The sequence below is a fragment of the Xiphias gladius genome, unplaced genomic scaffold, assembly GCF_016859285.1.
Source record: "Xiphias gladius isolate SHS-SW01 ecotype Sanya breed wild unplaced genomic scaffold, ASM1685928v1 HiC_scaffold_1473, whole genome shotgun sequence".
Classification (NCBI taxonomy): Eukaryota; Metazoa; Chordata; class Actinopteri; order Istiophoriformes; family Xiphiidae; genus Xiphias; species Xiphias gladius.
Genome location: NW_024401803.1, coordinates 68,883 through 88,848, shown reverse-complemented (window position 1 = coordinate 88,848; position 19,966 = coordinate 68,883). Strand labels below are relative to the sequence as shown.

The 19,966-nt window shown below is 38.5% G+C and overlaps 1 protein-coding gene across 1 annotated transcript in view; it reads right to left on the bottom strand.

Moving 5' to 3' along the window:
- Positions 1-19,966, bottom strand: part of ryr2a (ryanodine receptor 2a (cardiac)) — a gene marked incomplete at its 5' end in the record, with an annotated part of 184,614 nt that overhangs the window by 147,826 nt on the left and 16,822 nt on the right. The window contains 4 exons of the mRNA XM_040123032.1: positions 102-201; positions 1,894-2,006; positions 13,396-13,474; positions 14,434-14,508. Coding sequence (XP_039978966.1) covers positions 102-201; positions 1,894-2,006; positions 13,396-13,474; positions 14,434-14,508 — 367 coding nt within the window. The remainder of the gene's footprint in view (positions 1-101; positions 202-1,893; positions 2,007-13,395; positions 13,475-14,433; positions 14,509-19,966) is intronic.

Genomic DNA, 19,966 nt, shown 5'->3' with positions numbered 1-19,966 from the left:
TAAGAGAATGTACAATAGAAAGAAGGTAAGATAGCAAAAAGAAAAATACAAGCAGATGGAAAAAAGAAAACAGAGACACAAAGGAATACAGACAGGTGTACCTTGTGCTACTTCACTGCCAGAACAGATAGGAGCCACGCTCCAAAGAGTCTGCTGGAAGGCTGCATCTACATGGAGACTGCCATTACCATAGGATAGATGCTGCAGTAAGAGAGATATGACAATTTACTGACACACCAGACTGAAAAAGACACAAACACTTTTCTGATTCTTTTCTGATTCTTAGTCCTGTAGTTAGCAGTTCAGAAAGGCAGGACTACTATGGCCATTGGGAGCACCAGAGACTGCACAATGCAAATGTATCAAACCAATTGCATGGTAGCATCTTTTCAGTGATCAAAAGATCAGTCAGGAAAAAAGAAATGGTGACAGAGAGGGAGAGAGAGGGACAGAGAAAGAGCCATAAGATGAGAAGGGCCCTTGAAGGAAATACAAATATATGTAGTAAAATTACAGCTGTATGTAAAAGTTTATACAAATGACATATTTTAATGATTTTTGAAGAAGTAAGTAAAACTCCTGAAGCAAACAGACATTAAAAATGAGCCTGTCTTCATATGTTAATAAACTGTTCCTTTTTATTTCATCAACTTAAAAATTCAACCGTAACTCTGGCATGTAAAGAAGTTTGTACACTCTACCAAGTCAGTTCTTTTTTTAGTTTTGTAAGTCAATGAAATAGAAGGTAGCAGTGCATTAACATTTGAAGAACTGCTCCTTTTTACGTCTGCTTGCTGCAGAGGTTGTATTTACTTCTTTCCACTTCAAAATCAGCAAAATACTATATGTCATTTGCCCAGGGGAGCCCAAACTTTTGCAAAGTACAAATTAATGCACATGGACAACAGAGCCAAACATATTATGCAAACTGGTACAAGCAGGCATATGTTCATATACTGTATATGAATAAACTTTCTGAACTCTTTCCAGGTTTTAGAGAACTAAGCTGCAGATTATGAAATCCAGCCTACATTTGGGTTAAAGTTACAAAGATGTAGCAAATGTAGCTAATTTTTCAATTATTTTTATAAAAAAAAGTTTGGAATTTTAGATAGTTGCTATAATGCCATCGTCAGGAGAATCCCCACATGTGAGAATATATTGGATGCTTTTCATTCTGCTAATTATGCTTCCTCCTGCCATTGCTCCTGCATCCTCTGGCCCATGATATGGAAACTGATCGAGGATGTTCCAATCCCTTAAATGCGTCTTGGAGGAGATGAGTAGAGAGGAGATATGCAGAAGTTTTTTTAACGGCAAGCAACACCCTTCAATTAGAATTTACTAGGATATTAATAATGTTGCATGACTGTAATATTGTAGATTAGGCTAAATTACATTGGAAACGGTAAAATCTGAATAATGACTGAATCCTCGAAGCAATCTTTGCAACTTTGTCTACATGGAGAAGTACCGCAGCTTGTACAGTGAAGGCTCTAATGGGGCATATGAATGTTGTTCAGTAGTTCATCTATTGATGCATGCATATGTGTGAATATCTCACTGGCTTCTATGTATGTGTATGTGCAGCATATGAGTGGTTGTCTTTAACCTTTTTTCTGTCATAATTTACAAAGTTTTGTCCAATTTTGTTCATGGAAAGACAGTCTTATTAAGAATAAATGAAGATTAAGGAACAAAGCAAAAAAACAGTATGAAGGAGACAAGAATGGAGTGAAGAGGTGAAAGAAAACAGTAAGTTGGAAAGAAGGAAGGAAGGAGGAAACAAACAAACAAAGGAAGAAGAAAAAAACAAAGAAACAAATTGAAAGTGATATGAAGATTTGAGCCCCCCTGTCCTCGCACATGTTTCCACACACAGCTGCTACTGACCAGATATCTTTCAGAGGAAACGCTGACCAGGATGAGATCATCTCCCACTCTAACCTTCTCTCCCTCTGAACGCTGCTTTGATGCCGGATGGATGGTCCACCAGCAAGCCTCACCTACACACACATACACATAGATAAAATACATACACACACAGACATACACAAAGCAATTAATGGCTCAGAAAATAAAGCAGAAATGTGTCCATGACTCATAGACTCATATTGCAGCGTTAACTCCTGTAATACTACCTATCACCTTAGTTTGTGTGTACCGATTTGGTAGCCTAGATTTTGCAGCTGTTCTACTTGTACAGTAATTTGTATCATCTTTACAGAAGCAGGTCAAGAACAAGAACAGAGGAGATGACTTTTGCTGTAACGTACTGTTTTGACTTTGTGAAAAGTGAAAACCACTGTGGAGAAGCAGCAGGTCAGGAGTCAGATTGTATGTGTTAGAAACAGAAAGAAACAACCTAACAGAATAAGACTGAAAACATTCCACAGCTTTTTTCAAGGAAGGATATGAAGATACACTATTTGTGACATGAGTTAAAATACCAAGCTGGACCAGGATGGAGCTAACTTAATCATGTTAATTCTAGCCTGGGCCCTATTCCGAGTTAGCTTAATTTGGTTGTTGTTGTTGGTCTCACATGATCAGGATTCTTCTGAATGGTAAAGCTGTCTGTGCTTAGTTTAAATAATAATTAATTCATTGGTATTCATACTGCTTATTATTAAGTAATGTTGCATTTTCCTTTTCCCCCTTTAAGTAATATTCCAGATTTTGTGAGAATAATTTCTTCTCCATTATGTACCATATTTGGTATCTTTGTAAACTTTGGGATCACCACCAGAATTTAAAACAGCATTTATCAGCTTTTTTCATCTCTTACAGAGCCATCTGATGTATTGTGACCTTATAGATTTGGTATATCTACCCTGTAAAAAGCCTTTCACTCGTACTGTATAGTGGTACAGCTACACAGCGTTTATATTTAATTCACACCTAATTAAAAAGATTCCAATAACTCATTACTTTCTGTGATGCAATTGTGTTTCAACTTTGTAATACGTTGCGTTCACAAAAGTCCATGCACTAAATGAAGTTCCAAATTTAACCTGCATTGCACCAAAACAACCAGTTTGAAATTGTTCTCCTGGCAGTGCAGTTTCTTTGTTGCGATCAGTTGTACATGGAGCCTCTTAGGGATTATAAAGATAGTATTCTTTTGCAGTGTTTTTAATCAAAGTTTTAGCAACATTGTAGAGGTAACACCATAGGATGAAGCTATAGAATACTTAGATCCAAAGCAGAAACAGCTGTGTGAACACAGATAATAGTAATAAACAGTAGTACTGGCCCATATTGAACGGCCATGCATTTTCTACTGCTATTTTTGTAAGATCAATATGAATCGAGGTTACACTGGTACATACTGCCTCCAGGAAATAGCCATATGCTGCACTCCAAAGTCCAATATGACAAAACCTTCACCTTCTCCCACCTACTCAGCTTTTATATGTTACCAAACTAATGTCCAGCCATATGCAGTGGCATGAAAAATTTGGGCACCCCGGTAAAAATTTCTGTTACTTTTAATAGTTAATACAGTAGAAGATGTACTGATCTCCAAAAGGCATACATTTAAAAGTGAAACATTCTTTTCGACATTTTAAGCAAGATTAGTATATTATTTTTGTGTTGTTCAATGCTAGATTGAAAAAAGGAAAGGAGCGCTATACAAAAGTTTGGGCATTTCAAGAGATTTGAGCTCTCAGATATACTTTAGACCTTAATTAGCTTGTAAGGACTATGGCTTGTTCACAATCATCATTAGGAAAGGCCAAGCGATGCAAATTTCAAAGCTTTAAAAATACTCTGACTCCCCAAACCTTATCCCAATAATCAAAAGCCATAGGCTCCTCTAAGCATAATAGGTGCCCACAAAGTAGGAGAAGGCTATAAGAAGATAGCTAAGCTACCTGTTTTCTCAGTTCACAATGTAATTAAGAAATGGCAGTTAACAGGAATGGTGGAGGTCAAGTTGAGGCCTTGAAGACCAAAAAAAACTTTCTGGGAGAACTGCACTTTGGATTGCTAGAAAGGAAAATCAAAACCCCCGTTTGACTTCAAATGACTTTCAGGAAGATTTAGAAGACACTGGATTTGTGGTGCACTGTTCTACAGTGCAGCGACCTTCATGGAAGAGTCATCAGAACAAAACTGCGTCTTCACCACAAAATTCAGTGTCAGAAGTTTGCAAAAGAACTGCTAAACAAACCTGATGCATTTTGGAAACAAGTCCTGTGGACTGATAAAGTTGAAGTAGAACTTTTTAGCCGCAATGAGCAAATGTATGTTTTCAGAAAAAAAGGGCAGACAATTTCATGAAAAGAAAACCTCTTCAAATTTCATGCTTTGGGCTTGTGTTGCAGCCAGTGGCACAGGGAACATTTCACTGGTAGAGGGAAGAACAGATTCAACTAAATACCAGCAAATTATGGGAGCAAACATCACACCGTCTATAAAAAAGCTGAAGATGAAAAGAGGATGGCTTCTACAACAGGATAATGATCATAAACATACCTCAAAATTCATAATGGACTACCTCAAGAGGTGCAAGCTGAAGGTTTTGCCAGGGTCCCCTGACCCAAACATCATCAAAAATCTGTGGATCGATCAGGGCATGGAAGACTGACCAAGAATCTCAGAGATGTATAAGCCTTTTGCAAGGACGAATAAGCAAAAATCCCTCAAAGAAGACCTGAAAGGCTCTTAGCTGCTACAAAAACTTTTTACAAAGGGTGATATTTGCCAAAGGGGATGTTACTAAGTACTGACCGTGCACCCTGCAGTTTATAGCCAGTTTTATGGCTTTAAACTGGCTCTAAACTTTTGTTTAGAGCCATTTTCCTTTTTTTTATTTTGAAGCCATAAAAGATGGAAATAAAAAAGTAATCTTGATTAAAATATCAAAGAATTGTGTTATCTTTAATTTTATGTTTTTTGTAAATCAGGTCATCTTGCTTAATTATAAGTGACAGAAATTTTGACCAGGGGTTCCCAAACTTTTTCATTCCACTGTAAATGAAAGCATTACAAACTTAAATAGTGTTAAACATTCACTTGAGTACTTTGTGACAAAATTTAGCTTTTAACAGGGAAGTAGGAAACTGACTAATCTGTTTCCCCCTTGGAGCTTACTGCAGCGATATGCACTTGCTGCTCAGTCCATTTAGTACTACAAACCAGTACAAACCTGTATACCCTACTAGACTAAACTCGACTACTGCTGGTACCAGCTCTTCTACAGACTTGCAGTCCTCGACCCGCCTCATAAATGCTGAACTGTAGCCTGTACATCAAAGAATGCTGAAGAGACGGTTTAGGAGATATGAGGACAGACAATAGACTCAATGCCTGCAAGACTGTTATCCTGTGGATATCACTCCTTATTCCTGCTGTCTGCGGACTGTGGAGAGACTTGCTGCTGCAGTTTAGTTAAGTTACACAACTTTTATTGCCTCTTATTGTTAATAATTGTTTTGCAATTTGATTCAAATACTTTTATTGTCTCCAGGTTGTTTCTTGTTTTTGCTATGCTTACAATCTACGAGTTGGTGGATTTTTGTTTATTTACTATAAAATAATACACATGTAACATCAACACAATGATCACATCAAGTTGATTAAAAACACTTTTTGTTTTTAAATTCATCAGCTTTATGTATCAGGCAGCTTCATATTTCAGGAGGGTAACCATGTATATTGTTTTACTCCCACACCACACCAAGTTATCATGTTAGTGTGTACTGCACTCTCAAGAAAAATAACACTTGAACATCCTGCCACTAGTTGGCAAAGAACATGGTTAAATAAGTCCATAACTTCAGTTAATGGAGAGATATAGCACCTAATTTAAGGCTTATTGTAATCTGCAAGCTCACAACATTAGCATAGCTCTCAGTGTGGTAGCAGTCCATGTTAATGTGTATTTTTGGTGTGTTTGGTGTTAGCTAAGGCCTTAAGTTAAAACTACCTCTGTATGATATAATATATGAGCTTCTGCATCAAAGTGACTGAGGAGACAGACATTTGTATTCACTAGACACAGAGGACCAGGTAACTCTCCTGAACCCTTTGAGTAGTAGATGATTCCCGCCTGCTCCAGCTTAAGTCTGAAAAGTTGACACCAGCAATAGCTGTAATAGTATGTTGGATAATAGTATGTTGGACTGTTGCAGGAATTTGTTGTTTGCAAACAAGTATACTGTATATATTTTTTGTTTACAAAAGGACTTCAAGCTAAATTTGCTCTTCACTGAGGCATACTGTTGGAATGATCAGTCTGTAACTGATCATTTTTAAAAATAAAACATGTTCCTCAAACAACACTAAACGAAATAAGCATCATCTGAATTAGGTCACATAACATCTCTCGAATTTCTGTGCTTTCATCAACAATATGACAATGTATAGCTATAATAAGAGAGTTCTATCTGTGTGTTTTATAGGGAACAGCAGAGAGAAATATGCATGTGGACCTAAAAAGCTGAATGAGCAGCATCATCAAGCTAGACCGGCCAGTGCTGACTGATCTTGTCTGGCTAGTGAATGCTTCATTCTACTCAGCCTGACATACATCCTCATTCTGAAGTATCCTTCCAAACTGTTCAGATTCTTGAGATTTAAAACACTGAGGCTAAAACTACACTGTAAATGTTTTTTGTTGTTCTCAAAGTGATCTTACTGTATTCTTAACAGTTTCTTACTGTATGAGCTATGTACAGTATCTTACTGTAGATTTTGTTTTCACAGTATTTTTACTGTATTCTCAATAGTTCATTACTGTACAAGCTGTTTACAGTATGTTACTGTAGAGTTTCAATGCATTCTGGCAAATTATTATTGTAAATCTAAATACGGTAATAGAAACTGATTAAAAAAACAACCACAAATCTGACTAGAAAGACATTTTTCAAGATGAATTTCGGTTATGTTGAGCCAACTTAGGTGTATCTTGGTATTGACCTAATGGTAAGGGGTGTTTCTGCCAGTATGTGCCCAAAAGCACTGCTCCACAGTTCGGGTTAACCACTGAGAGGCCCACATGTGTTTGAGGAGGTGAATGATGGTAGAAACTGTAGAGAGAAAACCATCTTGCAGGATGTACCTTCCTCTGCCTCAATCATCGAATATCAGGATGCTTTTGAGGTTACAAACCTGACAATGATGAGACCTTGCAGGGGCAATGATAGCAATTGTAGGTGATAACCTGGGTTCACATTCTATCGGGAGGTTTTCAGCAAAAGCAAAATGATACTGCCTTATAGATCGGGATTGTTTTTGAAAGGGAACCCGCAAAGCTCGGCCCACTAAGGACAGAGAAACCTATGAACACATTGTTGAGGACTTGTCCAAGGGTCAGGAAGTCATAGAGTGAGTGAAGTTTGACTTAATTTTCAAGCAACTGAGACATTTTCATGGAAGTGCTGTTCAGAACTTATACTTGCTGGTGATCGGATCAATAATCCATTGGAAGACCAAGCCTGGCATTGTGGCTTAAGCTCAGGGAGATAGCAAGACTGATTTGCGCACCAACCAGAGTAGCTCTTTTACAAGAGAAAACTGCCAAACCAAAAAACCATTTCCTTCATTCGCCTCTGGACATTGCGCTTTAAGAGTAAACACACATATTTTAAGCAGTGTCCACGGAAGATCCCAAACCCTTGGTAGCACTTTGGCAGAAAGACGCCAGTTGCCTCTTCATTGTGGGAGTATTTTTCCTCCCATTCTCCGAGTAGGTAAGGCAAATGAATTTGATGACCAAATGTATAATGCAGCAATTCAGGAAGCTTTGAGCTTCAGGGCCTTGACTGAAGACTCCGTAATAGAAATGCCTACTGTGACATACAAAGGCACAACATATAGAATGAGGCTGACTGTTGTTCTTGATTTCAACGAGAGTGGCTATGTGCTAGATAAGGTTGATTCTAACAATTGTTAAACCAGAAAGGGTTTATTTTGTGTCGGAGAACTATCGGTCAGTGCCAGTGTTGGACCTTGGTGTATACTGTCTACAGCGTGACTGTGAGACTTGGTACGTTTGTGTATGTGCTGACAGTCTTGCTGACTATTATCCATTGCCTGTGTATAGGCAGTTTGATCTCGATCTTGCTGTGTTGTATCATCATACCCGTCAAAGGTAATGAAGTACATCATAAGAGGCACCCTTCCCCATCTGGAGGATGACACGTTTGGGACTCTACTTGAGGATTTGTCCACATTTGGGAGTAACAGAGGCTGACGAGTCTATGTACATCAAAGAGGATGACATCAGACATCTGCTGTCCCTGGTTGATTGCAAGAGACTACTGCATAGATTCAACAACAGAAGTGAAATATTTTGTTAATGTAGATAGTGTAAATAAATAGCCTACATCTTAAATGTTGGTGTGCAGTCCAAAGATCCTATACAGAACTTGAAATTATTAAAAAAGGATGTAAGATAAATTAGATAATTTCGAGGTCTTAGAAAGTTTGGCAACTGCCCAAACACAATTCCTCAAAAAGTATGGGAATATATTGCTTTTCAGTCCTGATAAACATATGACTAAACATTTGTGTAGTTGTAGACTGAATATGCTAGATATTTTTAGTATAGGTGCACAGTTAACAATTTTTCACTGTTGATACTTATTGGGGGTAATCGGACAAAAATGATCAAGATGTAATCCATTTTTCTTCACCGGAAAGATCTAATATACAGTATTTCTACATGTCAAAATAAGAGAAAGCCACCCTCTTTGATTTGATTTCTCATATGTTACACACGGCTCTTGGTGTCTGATTTCAGTTTTGGAAAATTCTCTGATACCTATACCTTGTTTAGGCTGGTACATGCCCAATATCCCACACCAGTATTGTTGCATGCCTAATTTTTTGTCGTTAATGATCTCCATCTAAAAATGTACATTTATTTTGTGTAGTTGACATATTCCCCAACCACCATCAGAGTAACTGACATTGAAACACAACCAAAATAATCAAATCATTTCAGGAAATAAAGGTCAGGGAAAGTATGGAATTTTGAAATTGAAAAGGTTTAGGAACCATGGCAGTCTCGGCATACAATATATATTCATGCAACAAGGGACTTGCTCTTTGCAACATTCTCATTCCAGTGTAACCAAAAATATTCAGTACAAAGCTATGTTCTAATGTTACAGAGAACATGTAGACAAAGAGGACATGGTACATTTCAGTTTTTCTGTTACTTAACTAAATGTACTGTAATGAAATTGACAGTTATATTAAGCTTTGATAAGCTTGCTAGCTTATTTCATGTTATAAGCTTTAATTTTTTGTTATGGAAAAGATGGTTAGTTTTTGTTGTTTTGCTACTATTCATTCAGCTTGATAATGCTATTTTTCTGACTACATTTGTTCGATATAGCTACAGTAGAACACTACCCAATTTCTTATAACTTCTCATATTAATACGCTTAAAAAAATTAACAGTATACCTGACTAGCTAGTTACAGATGTTGGATGTGGTCGGGACTTTCATTCTATTTGTAGTAGATTTGCCAGAGTGAATATCACTTTTGTTTGTTCATCACATCTTTAAGTAGTCTTGGGGTTAGGGTTGGGGGATTCGGGATTAATGGTTTAGAATAGCATGGTAGGGCAGCACGGTGGTGTAGCGGTTAGCACTGTTACCTCAGAATAAGAAGGCTCTGGGTTTGAACCCTGGTTCGCTTGGGGCCTTTCTTTGTGGAGTTTGCATGTTTTCCCTGTGCCTGCGTGGGTTTCCTCCCACAGACAAGACAGGTTAGGGTAATTGGCAATTTCAATTACCCTTCAATTACCCCTCAGGGATAACCTATTCCTGTCAAGCCTAATGCAGTAAACTATCTAATGAATCCATCTATTATGAGTAGGTGGGAGGGATGTGTCAAAGGTGAATAAGTGAATAATTCCGATAAGGGCAGTTAGGGGGTTGGGGTCTACCGTTTTACATGAGACCCCACTAAGTGTATCAAATATTGCAAACCAAAACTCTGATAATTGTAGGCATGACAAAGACATGTGCATATAGTCAGCCAGTGATTGTTTACATCTGTTGCCTGTATCAGTTCTATCAGGGTATATCTCGGCTAGTCTTGCATTGGTGAAATGGACTCTGTGTAAAATTTTGCACTACAGTAGAGTGTGCCTCGTGCATTTGGAGGAGGTATGTACAAGGTCTAGTATATGTCACCACTGTTCATCTGACATGGTAATCTCGAGGTCCAGGGACCAAGATGGGGTTTACCTTGAAAATGTAATCATATATGATTGAAGTGAGTCCCTGTAGGCTAGTATTAAGTGATAGAAAAGAAAGAATCATAGAATCTTGGGGGCGGTTAGGAAATTGGGGTAAGTGATTTTGCACAAACTTCCTAATGTGGAAGAAGCAGAACAAGTGAGTATGTAGAAGGTTTGTCTGCAAATAAGAAGAAAACACCTTTAACGTAAAGGTCATTGATAGTTGGCAGATCTTTGTTTTACCATGTCTGGAAAACTGGATCCAAGCAGGATGGCAGGTGGTTACAAAAGATTGGAGCAAGACCTGATGGTGCATGTAGTTTCTAATTTTTAAATTGTTAGTTACAATTGGTTTCTGAGCAACTTGTTTAATTGAGAGAGGCATGTGAAAACAAACCACCAACCAAAGTGAGAGACACGAAGAGATCGTTTCCATCTGGGCCAACTGGGGTTGTTCAACCTTTCTCATATTAGTTTTACAAAAGAGAAGTTTGTTGACTTTACAGGCCCAATAGGATTAAGGGAAATTTGGCAATGTCAGGCCTCCTTTAGACTTGGGAAGTTGAAGGACTGTCAATACATGCTTGTTTATGACACCCAAGAAATGAGTTCATCAGTTGTTTGCTCGTTACTAACTTGACTTCTCTCTCCTGCAGTTTTGTGCTTTCTCGTCTCTCTCCTTTCTCCTCCTGTTGCTTTTGCAGGTATTTCTGCCCCTGGTGCTGCAGAGTATGGATCTGTGACTGTAAACCACCTATTGCCCCTATGATCCTGCTCAACACCCACTGCTTCAATTATGATGATTATCATTTAGTTTTATTAGTATTATTATTCACCCTATTATTATAATTATTAGTTTTATGATTATTATTATTATTATACATCTTTATGTGGTACCTGTACTGTGCTATGCCCCCCCCCCCCCCCTCTCTTTCCCTCTCACCCTAGCTGGTCAAGGCAGACGGCCCCCACCATGAGCTTGGTTCTGTTCAAGGTTTCTACCTTGTTTTTCCTTGCCGCTGTCGCCAAGTGCTTGCTCATGGGGGAATGTTGGGTCTCCGTAAATATAAATATAAAGTGTACGGTCTAAACCTGCTCTATACGCAAAGTGCCCTGAGATAACCCATGTTATAATTTGGCATTCTCTCTCTCTCTATACATATATATATATATATATATATATATATATGTATGTGTATATACCCTCCTAAACTATGTGTGTGTAAATTGGTACACATAGAATATATAAGTGCACCTAAAGAGCAGCTTTTTCAATATCAAAAAGTAAGACTAAACATGGAGAGCGAACTTGGTGAAGGTGAAAAGCACAAACATTGACAGGCTTTAAATGTCTCAACCAGTGTGCCCCCCTTAGCAACTTATAACAGCAATGTTGGTAAAAAGTAATATTCAATTATAATATTATTAGTTGCCATAAAAGATATCAACATGAGAAAATCAGCCCTAAATCACAGGCTTGTACAGTAAATGAATCTACCAGTCATGCAGCTGCTGTATTTAGAAAGCAGTGTCTAGGTTACATTGATATTTAGCTTATGAGTACCTAACATTAGCCCTTTTCATAGTAACATGGCTAATGAGCAATCCCATTCAACACAGCATTAATGTCAAGGCTGTGTGGTTAGATAAAGCTGACCCGCACTTTAGTATAGCTAGTTAGCCAGCAGGCCAGCTAATGTTATCAAGACTGTAGCAATCCAAGTTAAGTGTGTTTAGCTGAAAGATACTTCTTGGCTTCAATGACAGACAAAAGTCGCACTTTATCTCCACTCTCCATCGTAATCATCTGTCTGGCTGGGTACTAGAGGGCAGGCCTGAGCTTGTATAGTTGGTATGCGGCCCGCTACACCATAACTTCGGGGTTATAATCCAAATAAAAGGCAATGGTTTACCATGGTACTGCAGTTTTGTTTTACTTAGGTTTCGCAGCAACATGTGAGAGTAGGCAGTGTTTGTTCGCCCAGAAGCTGGGGTAGTACATCGGAGAAGAAAGTGGTAACGGAAGGCAAACACGTCTACTCCTCATCTGCCATTTCCCAGAAACCCAGCTCTGCTGTGGAGCACCTTATATATGGTATTATTTACTGCCACAAACACAGTCTAATCCTGTGGGAAACACTGATACTCAAACATGGCTGTTGGCCTGACACAGCTTGTGCAACGCTCTTTTACTGTGTGCTCCAGTATATGTGTTCATACTGTGTGTCCCAGTAAGTGGGATATAGTGTGGAGAATGGACTTTGTTTATTAATGACACACTGAGCTGTAGTTTAAAAGTGACATGAGTGTCTTTTCAGAGGTTTGTCATTTTGGAAAGTACTGTGTAGTGTTTATATGTAAAGCTTAGTCAAGTATGTTTCAGAATAAGTACAGCTGTGAGTAAAAGCTGTGAAGGTTTTTAAGTAAGATCTCTTTTCTAACTAAATGGCTAAACTAATTTTGAATGTTGGGTAATTTTGTTTTGTTTTTTGTTTTTTTGATGGAATGTCAGGTCATTTTCTTATAAAATTATTTACCTCTGATTTGGTTTACAGTGTTTACATGTTTAACTTTAAAATGTGTTTAAATTTACTCTGCAGTGTTACAGGAAGTAAATTAGGAATTAACAAGAATTAATTTTACAGATTACTATATATATATATATATATATACATATATATATATTACTGATACTGTATATTATTGAGTTTTATCTTCTCAAGATACAAAGAAGTTTGCTAAACTTACAAATAGTGGTTGGAAAATGTTGCGTTAATTTTTTGAGTTAGCAGCAGTTAACAGCAGACAATGAGTTACAGTGAGTTTTTTCGCTTTTTCACCGAAAATAGCTGTCTGCTACAGCTGTAAATAAGGTTGATGTGAACACTGAGATTGAACCGAAACAGTCAAGTTGTGGTTTGGAAAACCAAAACAATGAGCGGAAAGAAGCCACACTGGCTACACAGTGCTGAGGGGAACTGCAGAGTTCAGAGATAATTCTCTATGGGTTCTTCACTACAAGTGACACCTTTTACTTTACATGTTGTCATCTAACTTATTGTTTATATAAAAATACAGATTAGTGCAGCTTTAAAATATAAATTAAGTAGGGCAGTAAGTAAGAACTAAGGGGTTAAACATTGTGATTTTAGAAATCCACACATGTACAGATATCTGTTTGACTCCTACCTGTGGTATCTTCCTGCAGTCCCACATCAAACGCCAATTTGTCTGTGGATGAGCGGGACGTTGACAGACAGCATAGGTACTAAACAGAGAATCACAATTAATCAAACTCAGTTAATCTAACAGATCATCTAGATCATCTATAAACTACAGTGCATCAACTAAGGAACTACTTCTTTACACCAAGTTCTTTACACTCAAACAGTTGTTTGAGATTTCTTTAACACTGTATAAGGGTTGTCCTATGTCCATTGATTCACAAATATGACCTACCCTTGGATTAACAGTTCTAGTTTCTTGAAGACAGTTTTGGAGTAGTGGGAGAGCATATTTTACCTATATCTGTTTTAGATACACCAAGGTTAAATTCATCCCAATCTTCTCAACTAACTTCATTTGCTTTCAAATCAGCTTCAGTTCTTTGTGGCATGAATTCCACAAGATGTTGGAAACATTCTTTTGAGATTCTGATCCATAATGACATGATTGCATCACATCATTTCTGCAGATTTGTCAGCTGCACATTCATGCTGCAAATTCCTGGAGATCAGCAGTTTCAGAAATACTCAAACCATCTGGCACCAACAATCATGCCACGGTCAAAATCATTAATATCACATTTTTTTCCCCATTCTGATTATATAGCTCTTGACCTGTATCTGCATGATTTAATGCATTGCAGTGGTGCCACATGATGGCTATTTGGATGATTGAATGAATAAGCAGGTGTACAAGTGTTCCTAATAAAGTGCCCAGTCTGTGCATCTGTGTGTGTGTTTCTACATATATTTATTTTTTTACATGTTTATTTATAATTCAACAAGAATTGAAAGACTCTTAGCTGGATACAACTATGTTTACAAGCTGTGATAGTTGTAATCATACTTATAGATTAAAGGAATGTGTCACCTTTAACTTTATGCCTTTTGGAAATCAAGTAATCTTTTACTCACTTAACTATTCACAGTTACAGAAATTTTGACCAGGTGTGTATATATATATATATATTGTGTGTGTGCGTACGTGCATGTGTTCACTAACCATTCCACTGTAGGAGTGTCGCAGCAGGACAGCGTGTCCATACAGTAAGGTACGATGACCGCCACCCTGGGCTGTCTGAAAGAGAGAGAGACAGTATCAACAGGAAAAGAAAAAAAGAGCAGTTACAAAAGACAGAAAATCACTCAGACAAAAAGACAATGAGAAACAGCAAGAGAGAGAGAGAGAGAAATACCAACAAAAAAAAGATGCAGACAGGAAGAGAGAGGGAGAGACCAGCCATCTAATTCTACAAAAAAGGAGCAACTCAAAATTTGTTTGTTTCATGACACATTTTGAAAAACAATATTGACCTCAAAGTTAAGCACAATAATGGTTGATATTATTTTTGTTATTACCATGCAGACCTGCTCAATAAAGCGGACAGTGCTAGTATTACAATGCTAATGTTCCTCAAATTGATCTTCCTTCCTTCTCTCTCTCACCAGCATTTCTCAAGACTCCAGATTAGTGCAAAACTACACGGTGACACTAAAATTTTTCCAGCAGCAGAAGTCTGCAGGAGTAGACTGTACCATGTAACTGGAGTCTTGCTTTTGTCTTCTTAGCAGTAGCGCTCCTATATGACCAAAATTAGTTTGGGGCAATCATTCCTCCTGTCCAAAAGTAAGATCTGATAACAGCTATTGGTAGGATTAGGTGAACTGAAAATCATCATCAAAATCCTTTACTCGTATGCAGAAAGTATTTATCACTTGGATGTCATAAAAGAAAAAAAACAGGAAAACAAACTTACTACATGCCTTTCCAATGGCAGAGTCAGGGAGGGTTGTGATCAACAATTTTTATAACAGACAAACCGTCGTCCTTTCACAAATGCACTGCAACCGTATTTATCTAGATCACAATCAGGCTCAATTCACGAAGTGATTGTTCTGATGTTAGAAGTTAGCCAAAATTCAATTCGCTTAACTTCTCTCTCATGCTTTGTCTTTCTATTCATCACCCAACTACTTCCATAACATTTTGCCATGTACAAAAGAGTACCATCACAGTTTGTACACTTCCTTGCATCAAGAAATCAATGACATGCAGAAGACCTGAGGCCTTATTTATAAATGGTGCATATGCAAAAAATGGGCTTAAAACATGCACAAAAACTTCCCAAGGAAGTGAGGTTTATAAAAACAAATTTGACAGATAATGTGCGTAATTCTGAAGAAACTCTGACCCATGCATATGGACTGAATACGGATTTTGGAGACTGGGGAGATTGGTGACTAAGATGTTGACATAATGAATTGAAGCCAGATTTTATGATGACCCTTTCACGGATTAATTTCACTTCATATTAAATATATAATCGTACATTATATCCATAATGTGATAAACATTAAGCTGCAGCAGTGTTATGCTGTGTTTGTGCTTGTATGACACTAATTATTCCATTAGCACCAAGCTGTTTTAAAAGAAACCGTACAAGTCAAATCTGAAACAATTACATCTGTGATGCACTATTAAACTTTTATTAAACTACTAAGCGCCTGTCACTGACTCATCTCCACATTCCCAAACCCTCAGAGCTCAGAGGAGGGGGTCAGGCTATATGAGGCTCACACTCAGTCCCAGTCGGACCATGTATGAGCTGGGTTTTGGAGTCACAACCCTTTCAATTAGGATTCAATTGCTTAAATCCAGATACGATAAGACACGAAAAAATGGGTGCATGGATCGGGGTCTCTGCGACAGAGTCTGGAGATGATCCTCAGGTAGCAGATCTAGGAAAGAAGATTTCAATGAAAGGGTGGAACCAAATATAATGCCCAGGTTGCTGACCTCTGTAGCGGGGCAGATGGAGCAGCCATCAATGGAGAGAACAAATTCACCAACGTTTTGGAGTACAGACTTAGATACAACAACCTTAAGTTCTGTTTTGCTGGTGCTGAGTTTTGTATGGTTTTTGTATGGGTTTGAAGATGCCCTGCAAGTAGGATAAGCTATTATCACACCAAGTTAACACTGTGAGATTACACAGTGTTGGGCTGTGCTGGGCTCTAAAACCAGACTATAGGGGTTCATAAAGTTCATGGTTGGACATTTGCTGCTGGAGTTGATGGCTAAGGAACAGGAAGTTGGAAAAGAGCTGGGAGTTATAAAGATCATCTGGGTTCAGTCCTTGGTTTTTGATAATTGAATAGCAACCATTTTGAGAGTAGAGGGGACAGTGGCAGACCTGACAGAGGTGTTAACAACTACAATGAGCAGAAACAGAGCAGGTAAAAATGAATCAACCAAGCTGTGGGCACTAGATCCAGAGAGCAGTTGGAAGTCTTTGAGTTTGTGACCAGCTCCATGATGTCTGCAGCATCAACTGAGGAGAAGGAGGAAAAGGAGCCTTTTGGTTGAGAGGTAGATGTAGTTGTCAGTGAAGAGGGTGAGGGTCAGGGTGAGAGTGAGGGCGCCTGGGGGCAGGACACCTGTAACTGCTTATAGACTGCATCAACCTTGGTTTGGAAATAATCAAGGAAATTAGAGCAGAGGTCATCAACAGAGAGCAGAGCAGGATCAGGAGTATTATGACTATGATGGAATACTTCAGGTGAAGCTGAGAAGGGGGGCAGGGATGCTAAAAGAGATAGCAAGATGATCAGAGACAGGCCAAGGCTGGGCTGTGGCTTGGTTAAACAATACAAAATCATTATGTTGCTGCCAAGTCTCAGTCAAACTCCAAAATCAATTTTCTTATCAATAACCACATTGTGAATAAGAAGTGGTTGGTTAGAGACCTCAGGCAGTGAGATTGCACGCATGGTTTGGTGTGATGTTGTAATTGCAGTGCCTTGGTGCACCTTGGACTTCAGAGAGAGAGGATGCAGGTCTCTGAGTAAACAAACTGGCACTGAAAGCCCCTGTGCGTAAAACAAGGACAGTGTTTCGAGGTAGTGTCCCTGGTTGGCCTTTCAAAGGATTGTCCTACAAACCAGTCTGCGTTTCTCTAGCCCCTCATGCTTATTTAAATTGTTCGACCACTGCTACTGTGGCACTAGGGAATGCAACATTGCTAAATTTTGGTCAGACTAAGAGAGTTAAGATATGGCAGTAGTGTAGGAATTTTAAAAGTGTGCAAGTTAAAGTTGGAGCACAATGGAGGACAAATTTTCCATCATAAACTTTCTGGTCAGCTGCTCATATTGTAGTTCACCTGGTACTGCTGCATACTAAAGACTTGAAGAGATGACTAGAGACGGGTGAATTTAAATAAATGGGACTTGAGTTTTGATTGAATACATTTTACCTTTTGTCCAAAGTGCTTCCTCATTTCAAACTATTTCAAACTACTGTGGGGAATAGTTGCGGGGTGAAAAAGGTCACGGAGTAGGAGATGCACGTTCATACGCTCATGTGATTATTTACTACAAGTCCCACTTGTGTTTGTATATGCATTTGTGCGTGATTATTACAACTCAGCCATGCAGACGCACATACGTGTGCACATATGACTCCTAACACACAGGCATGCATTTGTACGTGTGTGTGCATCCTGTGACTACATGTTTGACTCTTAACAGTCAGGCTTCACCTAAACTCTCCAACCAAGAACCAAGAAAATCTGCTGTTTATCTAAATGTAGACCACATTAATAATCTACCATTACTGTTGTTTTATCTGTTTTCATCATGTATGTAGCTTTATTTTATTTTTTATGTATGTATGTATGATTTTCCCGTAAGTTAGTTACTAAAATAATGATTTGGTGAAATTGTTTATATTAACATGGTCACATAGCATACAAATTACTGCTGCAAAAATGGTTTGCACGGCAATGGGTTTCAAGGATTAAACATAAGACACTACTTTTGCTAAAAAGAAAGTTGGAAAACAGCCCTGTGATCAGCGCTGGTAACTGCACATCTCCTTCATAAAAAAGCGGAATATCGAGTTATAACCAACTAGCCTACTTTATCATTCACCTATGTGATGCTCACAAAAACAAAGGGATTTTATGGGTTAAATAATTCACATACAAATACGTTATTTTCCGTTTGTCTTGAAATGAGAACAAAAAAAATATTGGGGCCACCACAATAGTAGCCTATTGTTAAGATTGTCCATTGTCCATCCCCTTATGCTTTTTTCTGTCAGTAGATGGTAGTATTTAGCCATGATTCCTCAGGGGACTGGGGTTTGAGGGTACAGGCGTTGTTGTGACTCATAAAGCAAACTGTTGCTGAAAAGGAAAGACACACTGCATTCAATTACTACTGTTTACAACTTTTTCCAGTTGTTTTCCACCATAATCTATTCATCAGGGATCATGTTCAGGACCTTTAACACCTACACTATTTTTCACACTCACCATCAACCACACCACAGTCACAGCCGTGGAGTCATTTAAATTCCTTGGCACCACCATTTCCAAGGATCTTAAACGGAATATCAACATAAGCTCAATAACAGAGTAGGCCCAACAAAGGATGTTCTTCCCCAAGCAGCTGAAGAAGCTCAACCTGCCACAGACAGTGCGGCTCCAGCTCTACTATGGTATTATGGAGTCCATCCTCACATTGTCCATCACTGGTACAGTGCAGCAAACAATCAGGGCATTCAGAGGTTGCAGCGCATCATTCGCTCCGCCGAGATGATCATTGCCACCAAACTGCCCCCAACTGATCAGCTGCACTCCAAAAAGGCTACTGATACATGGGTGTGTCATAGGCTAGGTATACAGTAGGTTAATATTCTGCTTTTTTATGAAGGAGACGTGCGGTTACCAGGGCTCATCAGGCTCTTTTCTAACTTTCTTTTTAGCAAAAGTAGTGTCCTACGTTTTATCCTTGAAACACATTGCAGTGCAAACACTGTTGTGTAAAATTAATAACTATTTAACCTGATGGAAAATCATACATACATACATAAAAATTTAAATAAAGCCACATACATGATGAAAACAGAAAACAAGAATAATGACTCATGATAGGCTATTAATGTGGTCCACATTTAGATAAACAGCCAGCTTTCTTGGTTCTTCTTTGTTGGAAAGTCACACGCATATTCACAGGTTGCGCACACAGATGTACATACACACGCATGTCTGCGTGTTAGGAGTCACACGTGCACACGTGTGTGTCTGAGGTTTATTAATCACGCACAGATAGACATACATACACACGGGACTTTTAGTAAATAATCACACGAGTGTATGTATGTGCCTCTCGTCCTCCAAGATCCTTTTCACCCCACATAGAGTGTGTCTTTGTGTGTGTGTGTGTGTGTGTGTGCGTGAGAGAGTGTGTGTGTGTGTGTGTGAGAGAGAGAGAGAGAGAGAGAGAGACAGAGAGAGAGAGAGAGAGAGAGAGAGACTACAGAGTGCCTGTCTCTATATTGACTTGCTTTTTTTCAGTACAGAGGTGTTCCACATTTATAAGGTCATATCTCGAATCTAGAAGTGCTCATATTGTTAATTCTCATGACATTGACTGTAATTACCAACGTAAGGATGATAACAACTATGATGAACACAGACAGCGAGTGGAGGCACACCTACCCATATCTCCACATCTACATGCTGTGTGGA